General features: G+C 33.8%; 2 protein-coding genes across 2 annotated transcripts; one reads left to right on the top strand and one right to left on the bottom strand.

Moving 5' to 3' along the window:
• Positions 1–2142: 2142 nt before the first annotated feature.
• LOC116030832 (expansin-like B1) lies at positions 2143–3967 on the bottom strand. Its single transcript, XM_031273176.1, has 4 exons — positions 3819–3967; positions 3576–3685; positions 2977–3282; positions 2143–2580 (listed from the first exon to the last, which is right to left on the bottom strand). The coding sequence occupies exons 1-4, from the start codon at positions 3949–3951 to the stop codon at positions 2389–2391; spliced, it is 741 nt and encodes a 246-aa protein (XP_031129036.1). The 5' UTR covers positions 3952–3967; the 3' UTR covers positions 2143–2388.
• A 3404-nt stretch (positions 3968–7371) lies between these two features.
• LOC116030871 (expansin-like B1) lies at positions 7372–9074 on the top strand. The gene is made up of 4 exons (XM_031273222.1): positions 7372–7534; positions 7641–7750; positions 8101–8406; positions 8633–9074. Exons 1-4 carry the CDS (start codon positions 7402–7404, stop codon positions 8822–8824), a joined length of 741 nt encoding a protein of 246 aa, XP_031129082.1. The 5' UTR covers positions 7372–7401; the 3' UTR covers positions 8825–9074.
• Positions 9075–15966: the final 6892 nt, after the last annotated feature.

The following is a 15966-nucleotide window of genomic DNA, read 5'->3' as shown; positions in this document are numbered from 1 at the left end:
CATTCATATATACTTAGCTTTGTCTTTGGTGATACACTTGTAATTCATAATTTATACATTTCACGGAAGTATTTTGTGCATTGACTACACCCTCTCTTCATTGTAATTGTGCAGGTTGGAAATGGTAGGTGCAACATAAGATCGAAATGAACAATAATCATTGATGGATGACTACATACATGTGATATATAAATTAAACATGGTTTCTTTACATTTTAATACTGAAAGTTTTCTAGTAATAATCAAATGTTAACAAATCCTTGAAATAATACATATTCAAATGGGTTTATTGCTTGAGATATTAGAAGGAATTAACAGTAACACATTTTATTTGTTCTCGCTGGATTCCGGGTATGCCCCGAGTACTTGTAAAATCTGTTTGTAAAATCCTATTTGATCTATACTTACATATTGTGACAATGTTGATCGATGAATTTTATTACAATGTAGTATTCTCCCACTAGGGATCGAATCTGTAATCTTTTACTTCGAAGGGCCACAGCTATGCCGCTTGACTACATATTGCAAGAATTTAAAAAATAAAAATAAAAATGTAACATAAATTTAAATTTGACAGACAACCTTTGGAGACTTGCCCTATTTTTATTTTTTTTCTTTCTCATCTCTTTGAGGCTTAGCTTATTAATACTGGCTCAAATCTTTAAAAATAATAGAATATAATGAAGGTTTTGTTGTAAAAATATTAGCATTTGTAAGACATGTGTGTGCTGATTTTGACCACTAATTTAACTAGATGATAATAATTAAATAATTATGAATCTAAACTTATGAAATTAATATATAGCTGTGGATCTAAACTAAAATTAAAATACCCAATGCTCAAGACGAAAAGTGATAATTTTTTTTGGAAGAAGAAAAGGAAGGGGGAAACCCCGAGGCCATGCAAGAGCATAGCCTCTAGACTAAGCTAGAAAACACTGATCCTTGCCTTCTATCGAACGCAAGGGCATTTCGAACAGACTTCGGAGGGTCTTCAAACTCAATCCAAGCGCAGTGACGCGAAACCGCTTCCTTAGCAAGAGCATCTGCCACCACATTGTCGTCCCGGGGACGGGCACATTCCTTTCCAGAGGTTGGAGGCCTTGCATGTGTAGACTAATAATGATTATTGGTCAATAAAATGATAATGGGTTATGCAAATTAGTACTCTAAGGCCTATATATCTGTTTTCAATGGCGATGGAGAAAGTCGTACATATATGATAGGGTATGTTTGGAGATTGGTATAGTATCATTTTAATATAATTACAGTTTCATATGACAATATACACTCAATATTTGAGACATGTTATTCAATTTTTTTTTTTAATATTGTAGTTTCATTTCAGCAAAACTAAAGTATCATTTCTATTCAACTACAGTTCTATTTGACAATATATACACAATATGTGAGACATGTTATTCGATTTCATATTATATATACTGTAGTTTCATTTCAACACAATTAAAGTATCATTTCAATTCAATTACAGTTTTATTTGATAATATAAACACAATATGCGAGACAGTTTTATTTTAAATACATTGTAGTTTCATTTTGTTATAAACACACAAAAATACAAGATTTGTTAAAAAGTAACGGTTGCCATTACCTTAAGAATAGTGCTGTTTTCGGACCATGATTCACAAAGCTATTTGGACCATTTACAGTATAATAACCGCAGTTTAGGTCAAACACTAAACTTGAAATACTACGAACTAAAACCATCAAAAGTAACATTTATTATTTTTAAAAATAAAATCGAGCATTAAAATTGAAAAGAAATACAATCAAAGTACTTGTTTTTTTAAAGCTAAAATGTAATTTTAAGATATCATACTTAGGCAATGTTTTAAATAGGTCCACTTCCAATTTGGTTGGATGAATGTGAATTTGAATTTTCTAAATTGAGAGAATGAATTTGAATTGATATATTATACAATCAAATAGATAAAATGTGAATCAAAACTTGATTTATAAATTATGCTCATGAAGTTGGAAAAATGAAATTTTGAAAAAGTTGTCTCACGTTAGGAATAAATATAAATTTGCACTAATATAAATACGTTTCAACTTTAAAAAATTTAAAATGTATGTGTAACTAAAAGGTCAACTTTCTCGGGCAATAACATATAATTTTAATTGTGTATATAAAGTAAAATTTTTATTAAAAGTCAATAACAAGTTCTAATTAACCAATACAAACTTATCCATATCATAATGGACTTAATCAGCCCCAACCACACAACCAAACTTAATCACTTTCAAGATCATTAACACTACTTTTATTTTTATTTTTATTATGATTATTTATTTATTAAGAAATAAATAATAATATTACATGAATTTATTGGGCACAAATTTGGTATGAATTAAATTGGCATTTCTTCAAGGGAGCTGAATATGAGTGTCAATGGTGGTACCAGCCTTCCAATAATCAGGAATGATAGCCTTCTTTGACTCTATCCATTTTTGGCCGCTGACTAAGAACCTAAGTTTAAGCTCTCCCTTTGGTGGGTTTTGCAAGTCAAACACTGTTCCATATGAACGTCTCATTGGTATCCATTTGTAGCTTGCTTTCTGCAACAATTTAGTCAAAACACCATTAGTAAAACAAAGAGGATTTTGATTAATATAATTACACTTCATCTTATTAAACACTTCTAACAAATCAAGAAGTAGATGATTTTAAACACTAATACTAATCATTTAGACTTTAATTCTTTTTTATGAGAGAAACCTAAGCCACTACTCGAATGTGTGCATTGGATAAACTCCGCATTGTGAGAGCACGTACAGCAAATAAAACCAGTTTGGATTGCTCATAACTAACCAGGCTTGCCAGCTCAAATTAAGAAGGCCCACAGGAAATTATCCAACAAACAGTTCAACTAATTTGGCTGGAATTACCCCTCATTTAGACTTGAATGATAGTGCATGTGGTATTAATACTGTTAAGAAAACATATATACAAACCTCATAGACCTCAATGGAGAGAATATCATTGGCGCCACCGTGATTGAAGGGGAGAATAGCAAGATAGGCATGATAGTTGCTCTGCTCAAGAATTTTGATCTTAAGCTTGCCGTGCCCACAAGAAACTCTTTCATAGTCAACGTCCATAACGCCTCGTGCAAAGAGATCCTTAGCGGCGTATGGTTTTGCCAGTCCGGCGTAGGCATTGTGGCTGAGAATGAAGTCAGTTGCAGGGCCTTCTCCATTGTCTGTTATCACAACCTTAACTCCCTCTTTGTTACACAATGCTTCATCCTTACACCTCACCTAAGCAATCAAATATTATATTGTTAACTTTATTATATACCACAAATAAGATTTTAGAGGGTGATATTAATTTTTTGGGAGATAGAGAGTGTGCACTAACAAACGCAACCATGTGATCTAAGCTGATAAAGGATTACAAAGAAGTAAATCAGCCCCGTAGGTTTCCTTATTGATCACTTCAAATAAAAAATGTCACTGACACTTTAAATGAAAGGGGAACTTGTAACTTTACAATTATGAAGTCAAGACTAACTTGACTGGGTCAGTCCAGACTTGATTAATGGTTAACATACCAAGTAACAAGCACCACAGCCAGCACCATAACGATAGAGGCGGCTTGAGGCAGCTGAAACTAGACCATCGTTGATGCTTCTTCCATATTGCCCATACCCACAAGCTCCAGCTGAACAAATCAAACCAAACCAAACCAAACCATTATTAGCATCAAATTAAAATGCTACAAATCAATTCAAAGCTAAGGAATATCGCAGAAATAAGCATTCAAAGCTAAAATTCATTATTGAGGACATATATACTTGGAGTTCCTTTGCCATCGGGTGTGGTATAATAGGTTGCCTTGGAAGGATAAGTTTGGGTGTAGCAGAATGCAGCTGGCAGAACCATGAAAATGCAGAGTAGAGTGCAACCTTGTTTGAGTGAAAACCCCATTTTCTTAACTTAAACACACAAATTAAAGAGAGAGAGAGAGAGATGTGGGAAAGTGGAATGAAGAAGCCCCATATTTATAGTTTGGGATGATGTGTTCATGAGAGGGTAGGTTTTGACGTTTTCTATATCCTTGTACTGGAAACTACCCTTCCTAATTTCAACTCTCAGCCGGCCTGTTTCTGAATCTTTCTCTATGTGGATGAAGTTTCTTGGAAGTACATTTCTTGTGAATAAGTCTAATTAAAATCATGATTAGTTATAGTAAAAATGCATTTTTAGCTCATAAATTATAATTGAATCGCAACTAGTTATTAAGCATTAGCATGTGCTTATGTACAATTCCTACATTTTTGCAGTTTTAATTCTTTCACATCCTTTCCCCTTATTATAATTTAGGATTGAAAGTCAATTTTAATCTCTAATTATTCGGTAATCAAAACTGTAAATTGATTGAAAATATATGAATTATGTATATGTTTGAGTTGAGCAAAATATTTTTTGGCCACATCATGAGGTATCTTGAGCCCATGTTTTTATGATTTTTTCATACGAAACGAAGGGGATTCAAACTCCAAATCTCTCTTTAAAGGATAAAGTACACGATCACTCATGCCAACCAAGCTGATTTGATGAGTTGAACAATTTATAAGCTATATATATGACTCCTCCCTCAATTAATTTTAGGACGTCATTTCAAGGGGTAAATTAATTAGCATGTTGACTTTATGATTATAGGATGTGAGTGGAAATTATTTAATAGGGTAACTATGGTTGGACCAGATCACAGGTTTTTAACTGCAACAATTAAATCCTAAAAATTGTACTGTTTGTCAATTCTAAACGCGGTTGTATTCCTCCGATCTTTCAAACAAAGATTAAATATAATTTTACAAGTTGGAAAAGTTAAAATGTCCATTATTATTAATTACGGAGTATTAAATATGCATACTAAACATTATCCAGAAACAAGAACAAGTCAAATAAGCATATCAACAAACAAGAACAAGCCAAGTCAAGCAATGGATAAAATTTTCATTTCGCTTTAATTTTTTTGCACAAATTATTAGTCATGTTTGGGATCAAATTGACTGTTTAATGTGTTCTCAATTCATTATAATTGCAAAGAAATAGATTTTTTTTTTGGGGGGAGGCGATCAAATGTTACATTTCACACCCTTCTAAAGCACTATCTTGACCCTGTCGATCTCGAAATGACTCATGATTTTCATTGGCGAACTCTAAAACTCAAACCAATCATATTTTCTTCTAGGTACTAATTTGACAATCTCATGTTTAACGCAATACCTAAAACCTCAACAACCTAGTTAGGCTGTGAAGTGAAAAGTAAGGAATTAGAAATACTATTCTATTAAAAAAATGAAATAGAGAAAGAGTACCTACAACAATAAGAATTTTACTACTATGACACTAATAATTCGTATGTATTTGGTTCAGTTTTGTTCGCCTAATAGCACCAAGTATTTTACTACTATGACACTAATAATTCGTATGTATTTGGTTCAGTTTGGCTCACAGAATTTTAACTCTCACTCGACATCCTTATCAGAGACGCCATGAACTTCGTGACCAAGAGTGCTTTTTCGTTCGCCTAATAGCACCAAGTATTTTACTACTATGACACTAATTCGTATGTATTTGGTTTAGTTTGGCTCACAGAATTTTAACTCTCACTCGACATCCTTATCAGAGACGCCATGAACTTCACGACCAAGAGGATTCGCTAGTTATTCACCGGGGCTTTGCCCATCTTGCGCATAAAAATAACATAAAAAAAACTTTTGAGGAAAAATGTAATACTTTTGATAAAAAAAAAATGCAATACTTTTACATTTTGATGTAAAAGTATTACATTTATCCTTAAAAGTATGGTGTTTTCCTTTATAAGTAACAAACATTTTATTCATGATTTAGTATTACATTTGCATATTAACTCAATCCGACTCCACCAGTCTCACGGGTAAAGATCCGTGAGACGATGTTACACACGTGTGACTTTTTATAGATATGTTTTGATAAACATATGTTTCAAATATTTAGGTTTTCCAATACCTTAAGAACGGAAGCCATTTGGATGTGTATTTCACTATTTCTTCAAAAAAAATTGTTAGGGTTTGATTATTAGAAATCTCTTAGTATTAAAATATATCTTCCTAAAAAGAAATATTTTTTTTATAGTAGATAAGAAAAAGATCCAAAAACATTTTTTAGGAGTGCTTTATTCAAATAGATATGATGTCATAATATTTATAGAAAACCGGCCTTTAGAATTGACAAATACGGAGTAGTTTTTAGGATTTACGTGTTGCAATTAAAAACCTGTGATCTGGTCCAACCATAGTTATCCCTATAAATAATTTCCACTGTCATTATTCGCAAATTATATTGTTGTCCACAATGCATTGTGGACCATGATCATGACTGATACTGCAGTTGTGTTGAGCGAATAGTGCAGTTGTGTTGAAAAGATACTGCAGTTGTGTTGAAAGGAAACTGCAGTTGCGCGGAACAGAGACCATTCAACACAACTGCAGTATCCTTTCAACAGAACTGCAGTATCAGTTCAACACAACTGCAGTTGCAGTTCCAGACGGATGACACGACCTCTATTCTGCACAACTGCAGTTCCCTTTCAACACAACTGCAGTATCAGTCATGATCCATGGTTCACAATGCATTATGAACTATGGTCCACGGTATAACGACGGGTCATTATTCTATAATCATAAAGTCAACATGGCTAATTAATTTACCCGGCCCCTTGAAATGATGTCCTAAAATTAATTAAGGGAGGAGTCATATAGCTTATAATTGTTAAACCCAAACATAAACAATTCATATACTTTTAATCAATGTACAGTTTTGATTAATTTTATCGTATAATTAAAGATTAAAATTGATATTCAATCATAACTTTTCCCAAAAGGTTGAATCCTCAACTCTAATAGTCCGATAGACTCAATACCGGTGCACACAAGAAATCTGCCCACTTTAGACATAATTCCACATTGCGGCCATCGAGATTTAATCATAACTTATTACCGAAAAAGTATGTGAAAGAATTAAAACTGCAAAAAATCTAGGAATTATACGTGCATGCTAATGCCCAATTAATAACTAAGTTGCTATTCAGTTATAATTTAGGAGCTAAAACTTCATTATTTTTACTATATATTAACTAATATAATGGTTTTAATTAGACTTATTCATAAGAAATGTACTCCTAAGAAACTTCGTCCACATAGAGAAACAGGCTGAGAGTTGAAATTAGGAAGCAGGCTTTGGAGTACGTACATGGATATAGAAAACGTCAAAACCTACCCTCCCATGGACACATCATCCCAACCTATAAATATGGGGCTTCTTCATTCCACTTTCCCACATCTCTCTCTCTATCTTTCTCTCTTTAATTTGTGTGTTTAAGTTAAGAAAATGGGGTTTTCACTCAAACAAGGTTGCACTCTACTCTGCATTTTCATGGTTCTGCCAGCTGCGTTCTGCTACACCCAAACTTATCCTTCCAAGGCAACCTATTATACCACACCTGATGGCAAAGGAACTCCAAGTATGTATATATGTCCTCCATAATGAATTTTAGCTTTGAATGCTTATTTCTGCGAAGCATTTTAATTTGATGCTAATAATGGTTTGGTTTGGTTTGATTTGGTTAGCTGGAGCTTGTGGGTATGGGCAATATGGAAGAAGCATCAACGATGGTCTAGTTTCAGCTGCCTCAAGCCGTCTCTATCGTTATGGTGCTGGCTGTGGTGCTTGTTACTTGGTATATTAACAATTAATACAGTTTAATGTTTAAATTTCATATTTCTGGGGCTAAACCCTGGTCAAGTTAGTCAGGTTGTTTACTTGATAATGACAAAGTTACAAGTTCGACTCCAAGTGAAAGCATTATATTTGTATTTTCGATTTGAAACCGATCAGCTAGGACAATTTTGGTTGGTTTACCTTCTTGTGGTTGCTAGCTACGATTACAAGTCAGGTTTATCAATGCATAGTTTCAAATAGTGGTGGCGAGTTTCTCTGATCCAAAAAAATGTCACATGTTTAAATAATTATTGATGGTATATAATAAAGTTAAAACAATATATATAATAATAATATTTGGTTGCTTAGGTGAGGTGTAAGGATGAAGCATTGTGCAATAAAGAGGGAGTGAAGGTGGTGATAACAGACAATGGAGAAGGCCCTGCAACTGACTTCATTCTCAGCCACAATGCCTACGCCGGACTGGCAAAACCATACGCCGCTAAGGATCTCTTTGCACGAGGCGTCATCGAGGTAGACTACGAAAGGGTTTCTTGTGGGCACGGCAAGCTTAAGATCAAAATTGTTGAGCAGAGCAACTATCATGGCTATCTTGCTATTCTCCCCTTCAATCAGGGTGGCGCCAATGATATTCTCTCCATTGAGGTCTATGAGGTTTGTATATATGTTTTCTTAACAATATTAATAAACACCCACTATCATTCTGGTCTAAACGAGGAGTAATTCCAGCCAAATTGGTTGAACGGTTTGCTTGGTAACCACAAATTTTCGTCTCCCTGTGAGATCATAGCGACTTATTGAACTTCTTAATTTAAGCTGGTCATCCAACTATGAGCAAATTGTTTTACACACTAATGGTGTTTTGACTAAATTGTTGCAGAAATCAAGTTACAAATGGATACCAATGAGACGTTCATATGGAACAGTGTTTGACTTGCAAAACCCACCAAAGGGAGAGCTTAAACTTAGGTTCTTAGTCAGCGGCCAAAAATGGATAGAGTCCGAGAAGGCTATCATTCCTGATTATTGGAAGGCTGGTACCACCATTGACACTCATATTCAGCTCCCTTGAAGAAATGCCAATTTAATTCATACCAAATTTGTGCCCAATAAATTCATGTAATGATATTATTTATTTCTAAATAAATAATAAAAATAAAAGTAGTGTTAATGATCTTGAAAGTGTTTAAGTTTGGTTGTGTGGTTGGAGCAGCTGATTAAGTCCATTATGATAAGTTTGTATTGGTTAATTAGAACTTGTTATTGACTTATAATAAAATTCTCACTTAACATACAGTTATGCGAGAAAGTTGACTTTTTTTTTTTTTGGAGAAAAGAAAGTTGGCTTTTTAGTTACACATTTTAATTTTTTTAAAGTTGAAATGTATTTATATTAGTGCAAATTTATATTTATTCCCCATGTAAGACAACTTTTCAAAGCCTTTCAAAGTTTAACTAGAATATATTGTTTAATTAATTGTCTAAAAATATAGATATTTAAAATAATCTATACTATATATAAAAGTAAAATCCTTCTATTTCATTTTCCACCCAAACTTTTGTAGGGAATTAATTAAATATTTTATTGGTCAAATAATTAATAAAGCTTATTTGGTAAGAAAATGTAAAATGGAAATTAATTAACTAATATCTATTAATTGGTAATATTATTTCTATATTCACGTATCAATACTATTAATAAAATAAAAATCTTCCCCTTCAACTTTCTCGCACAATCTAATATTATTAATTAATTGGTAAGAAAATTAGTAAAGTTTAATTGGTAACACAATTTTATTTACCAAATTTTGAGAATAATTAATCCATTATAATTGTGAGAATGATGGAAACAAATTTTGCGTAATTTTATAAGGAAAAATAATTTATTAATTATTATTTACACCAATAATAATTGATGGGGAAAATACCCCGGACCCGTACCTTACCCCAGTCGTATACATCATGGGCTCACCCGACCATCCTCTGTTCGTCCCGACCTCTCTCTGGTGCGCGGCAGGAATCTTAAGCCGCGTGTACGGTCTCAGGCGTGGTAGCAGGAAGCGACAGTGCATGACCTCTATGTGTGAGACATGCCGGCCACTCAGAAGCTGTCCCTCGGCCTCAACTATAAATACCCGCATTTATGGAGGAGAGGGGACTTTTTGGCATCAAACCTAACGACCTATATTAATTCCCCGAGCATATCCTCCTCCCGTATTCTCGGGTGCCCTCTTTGCTCGTTATAATATTAAGTCATTATTATATTTCGTATTTACCATATCAATAATAATTCGAATACTTATCTATATTTCTATATTTATCCTGCTATCAATAAAAATAAAATATCTTTTTTGAAATTCACGCCCAAACAACAGTAAAGATAAAATGGAAAAGAAAAACTAATATTACTAATTGATTGAAAATATAAAAAAGTTCCTAATCTATACTTCTATATTATATATAAAAGTAAAATCTTTCTATTTTATTTTCCCGCCCAAACTTTTGTAATCTATTAATTAAATATTTTATTGGTCAAATAATTAATAAAGCTTATTTGGTAAGAAAATGTAAAATGGAAATTAACTAATATCTATTAATTGGTAAGCTGCTGCACTGGAGTCTGGAGAAATACTTGGAAGTGAAGCCACCAAACAGTCAAGAATTGTTATTGAAATACTTGGAAATCGCCAAGCTGCTGCCCAATGGAAATTTGTTGCCACATACTGGAAAATTACTCCCGAACGGGAGATTTAAATTGATGGTTTCTTCTCTTGAATGCCCTCTATTTATATTGTCTCCCCCAAGGACTTCTCTTACCCCTGCCATGAAATTGATCCAAAATACCAAAAGCTCAAACTAAATTAATTATAAAATAAATAAAAGAATATACAAAATTAACTAAAATTGTAAATGAATTATAAAAAAAAAAAAATTGTATACGGAGAAAAGATATTAGTTCACGGACGTTACGTTGCTCGCGGTTCGTGGACGACGCAGACAGAGGCTTTGGTTTGTGGACGGAAATTGCCGTAGTCGTCGCAGACGTTCGTGGAAGTTTCGTAGAAGAGGTCGCTGATTGTTGCTGTCTACGTAATGCTACGTACTTAGTTTAATGAAAACAAAAGAAAGTGCATGTTCGGCTGCTGAACTCATAAAACAAAAATAGTTAAAAAGATTAGTTGGGCCAAATTAAATAATTTAAAATAAAGAGAAGGATTAAATCACTTTAATTGCACCTAGCCCAACTCTTATTAATAATGTTAATAATTTACTAGTCAAAATACTCATTAAGCTTAATTATTAAATAAATATTATATTATTGCAAAACATAAAATAAAGTGAAAAATAAATATAATGTAAAATAAATAAAACTAATTCATTATAAAAACTCATCTAAATTAAATATAAAAATAGTGCTTATCAGTAATTAACAATAAAAATAATAATATTTATCACATGTGTATTTGTATATGTATAATTGTATGCTTAGCTAATATTTTCTTATAGATTTTCAATAAGAAATTAAATGGTAGTGTTCTCATTTATTGTGTTGGTTTCTTCCAATATCTCAGAAAATAAAGCCATTTGAATACGTATTATCTCAAAGATTTGTTAACATTTGATTTTTAAAATACTTTTCAGTATCAAAATGACTTTGCAAAAAGAAATCATGTTTATTATATAGCACATGTAGTCATATATCCATCAGTAATTGCTCATTTCCATCTTATGATGCACCTACCATTTCCAACCTAGCTGCACAATTACAATGAAGAAGGGTGAGAATGCACAAAATACTTGCATGCATGCATGAAATGTATAAATTATGAATTGCATGTGTATTATGCAAAGACAAATCTCAAATATTTATGAATACTCTATTGGGGCATGCTTAGCTTAGCTTGTCCATTTCAATATATTTTGAAATGTATTGTCTTGAAAAAATATTTTTTATTCTCAGATCAGAGAAATATCCTTAGGTTTAAAAACATACATTTTCAAAAATATTTTCTTTTCTTAAAATAGATATGGTGTTATAATTTATACATGAAATTTTACAATGCCACATATATAGGATTGAGATAAAATGAAAACTATCATTACTACTGTGAGAATTGTAAACTACTTATTGTACATATTGTAATGCCTGATTGTATATTCGCGCATAACTAATTGTGCAAAACTATTATTAAAACACAATATAAAGCATTTTTTGAAAAAAAAAATTACACATTTTTGTACTTAAGATTGTGCAATTTAAAATGCCTGATTATGCAACTACCGATACCTGACTGTGCAGTTTGCATTCTTGCCTATATATATATATATATATATATATATATATATATATATATATATATAATTAGGTTCAAATAAGAATATTTGTTAACACGTGAGCCTGTGCATCATTCTGCATTGTTAATCTTGCTCGATCTTGTGTTTTATAATGATTTTAACCTAGTTAATATATATCATTGCACCACACCACTGCACCACTGTACCACTCATCAAACATTTGCCGGCTAATCTCATATCTCAACGGTGCATAGGAATTCACAGGTTCACACCCAAGCAGTGATTTTCATCTGAATCGGACCATATATATATTATGTTTATTTATTTATTTATATTAAAAAAGTGTATTAGTAATGAGTAGATTGTATAAATCATTTGTTACTGACTTGTGGATTAATAGATTATGTATTTGATTATTTATTAGTATATATCTAGGGAAAATGGCATTTTTAGTCCCTGAGTTATAAGGGTAGTGTAGACTCAGTCCCTAAGTTATGGCTGTATGCGAGTTTAGTCCCTCAGTTATTCACAAAGTGGCGAGTTTAGTCCCTGGACATTAAATTTGACGAAAAAATTAAAAAATATTCAAAATTTGAGGGGTAAAATAGGAAATTCACATTTTATTATTCTTCTTATATCAAAATCACTTTTACAACATTATTTTTTCACTTCTTAGCCTAATTATTTTTATTATTTTTCATTTTTAAAAGCATTTTAATAACTTTCAAATGACTTGTTAGGACAGTGTGTTTCATACACCTAAATACAATGATCATGCATTTCTTTATTTGTGCTAAATTTTAAGTGTGTTATAAGGTTCCTAACAAGTCATTTGAAAGTTATTAAAATGTTTTTAAAAATGAAAAATATTGAAAATAATTAGGCTAAGAAGTGAAAAACTAATGTTGTAAAAGTGGTTTTGATATAAGAAGAATAATAAAATGTGAATTTCCTATTTTACCCTTCAAATTTTGAATATTTTTTATTTTTTTCGTCAAATTTAATGTTCAGGGACTAAACTCGCCACTTTGTGAATAACTGAGGGACTAAACTCACATACAGCCATAACTTAGGGACTGAGTCTACACTACCCCTATAACTTAGGGACTAAAGATGCCATTTTCCCATATATCTATAAACTGTTGCCAAATATGTATTTAGGAAAACAGTGCAAATTAGGACTCTCCCAAATTGAAGTTAACTTGAGCCTTTCTTTGCTAATGAGAAATGGAAAAATTAAGTAATGTTAACTAGATTAAACGAACACTCTGCTAAGTTCAATATTATAATAATAAGTTTTATATTGCTATAGATTTTCAAGAAAAAATCTAATGATGTTATTTTGTGCTGTGTTAGTTTCTTCCAATATCTCAAGAAATAAAGCCATTTGAACACGTATTATTTCAAAGATTTGTTAACATTTGATTATTAACAAACTCTCAGTATTAAAAATATTTAAAATGTCTTTGCAAAATGATCTAAATGATAATGTTTATATAGCACGTGTAGTCATCTATAAATAATTGTTCATTTCCATCTTATGATGCACCTACCATTTCCAACCTCCACAATTACAATGAAGAGAGGGTGTGAATTCACAAAATGCTTAATTCCATGAAATATATAAAGTATGAATTGCATGTGTATCATTCAAATACCGAGCTAAGTATATATGAATGTTTTAATTTATTGGTGCCTGTCCATTTCAATTTATTTTGAAATTTACGTATTATTGACTTGAATACGGATCTTTGACCTCATTAATTAAATATCCGACCCGTCTCATAGATTGAGACCCACGAGACGGTCTCACACAAATTTTTGCCTAATACTTTTGAGGAAAAATATAATATTTTTAAGTTTTAAATCAAAGTGTAAAAGTATTATATTTTTCTTCAAAAGTATTACACTTCCCATATAAGTAATAAGCATATTATTATTCCTAATTAGTGTTACATTTAGTAGAAGTATTACATTTTCATCTTGACCTCATCCGTCTCACGGATACAAGTTTTCGTCATTAAGTAATGATTAGTGCCCATTTAAATAGGTAGGACAGCGCGGATGCTTCGTTGAGCCGTGCCACGGAATTAACAGCTCCAAGTGGACCATTCTTGGTAACCAGAACTGGCGATGCGGGATGAACCGGAAGCCGGGTTACGGTGCCCAACTGCGCGCTAACCTAGATCCCACAAAGGGTGTTGATCGATTAAGACAGTAGGGTGGTGGTCATGAAAGTCAAAATCCGCTAAAGAGTGTGTAACAATTCACCTGCTGAATCAACTAGCCCTGAAAATGGATGGCACTTAAGCGCGCGACCTATACCCGACCGTCAGGACAAGAGCTAGGCCTCGATGAGTAGGAGGGCACGGTGGTCGCTACAAAACTTTTGGGGCGAGCCTAGGCGAAGAGACCATCAATGCAGATCTTGGTGGTAGTAGCAAATATTCAAATGTGAACTTTGAAGGGCGAAGAGGGGAAGTGTTCCATGTGAACGGCACTTGCACATGGGTTAGTCGATCCTAAGGGTCGGGAGAAGCTCGACAAACAGCGCGTTTCGCGCGTGCACAAAGAGAGGATTGTGTTAAAATTCTAGACCCGGGACGTGGCAGTTGATAGCAACGTTAGGGAGTCTAGAGACGTTGGCGGGGGCCTCGGGAAGAGTTATCTTTTCTGTTTAACAGTCTGTCTATCCTGGAAACAGCTCACTCGGAGTTAAGGTCCAGCGGCTGGAAGAGCACCGCACGTGTAACACCCCGACTCGGCTATACCGTACAACCGGAGTAGTTACCGCCACACCTAGGCTAAACCCGATCTTATTCAGATAGGATTCATTCTAGATGCACAGGCTAACTGACTAAAGATAAGGATCGTGTTTCTTATCGTCAAAATCTAACATACCCATTAAAAGAAGCAGCCTTTATAGCATCGAGAAGAGAGTGGCTAAACAAGCCACCAAAACAAAGGAGGGTTTAATAATAATACAACCCATCAAGAAAGTTTAGTGAGACCAGGCTAGACAACCATCAGAGTTAGCAAAAGATATATTTACACAAAACACTAACTGAACCCCCCCCCCCTACTCTAGACTCTACCTAGTCTAGTGAGTGGTACACTGGGCCCGTATAGGTGCCCCAAACCACGTGCCAATCACCCTCAAACCACATGATATGGTCTAGAAACCGACAAGTGCTCATATGCATCATCCATTCGTCATGGTAATCCGGGGGACTCGGATCCCATGGGTACGGATAATGAACCACGAACTCTAGAGGACGGCTATCAGGAACGACCTCTATGGGATAGAACCCATGACTGGCCTGTAGGGCATCGAAGGGGCACAGAGGCTCGACGGGAGCAGGGGTCCACACAGGTACCTCTGACGAGACTGGAGCAGGAGTGGGGTCTGGAGTACAATTCAGCGTCGGCGGGTCAGGTGCATAGCCAGGGGCATAGGGATCTCCATCTAATAAGTACTGTGCATAATCATCATAATCATATATAGGGAACTCGAGCTCAGACGGATCTGAGTCCGGAGGGCTGCAAGAACCTGTACTAGATTGCATCTGATAAATGACACAACGAAGTGTAGTTAGCACGACGGCTAAGTAAGGGGATCCATGGTCACTCGAAAGTAAACAAAGGTTTTCGAAAACAACCATCAATAATAAATACAGTAAGATAAACATTACCCAACAATCGCAGTCTACCTGCAAGCAATCTAACAACAAACAATTTCACATTATGTCGGTAACTTCGGCACATAACACAGCCATTAATTCACACGTGGGGTACACAACACCCACACTACTGTTCAAGACACCTGACAGTTAGCTCTCACATAACCCAACCGTTAATTCACACGTGGGGTACACAACACCCACTCGTTAATTCACACGTGGGGTACACAACACCCAC

Source organism: Ipomoea triloba, chromosome 9 (assembly GCF_003576645.1).
Source record: "Ipomoea triloba cultivar NCNSP0323 chromosome 9, ASM357664v1".
Lineage (NCBI taxonomy): Eukaryota > Viridiplantae > Streptophyta > Magnoliopsida > Solanales > Convolvulaceae > Ipomoea > Ipomoea triloba.
The sequence above is the reverse complement of the archived record's forward strand: the minus strand, read 5'-3'. Positions and strand labels throughout refer to the sequence as shown.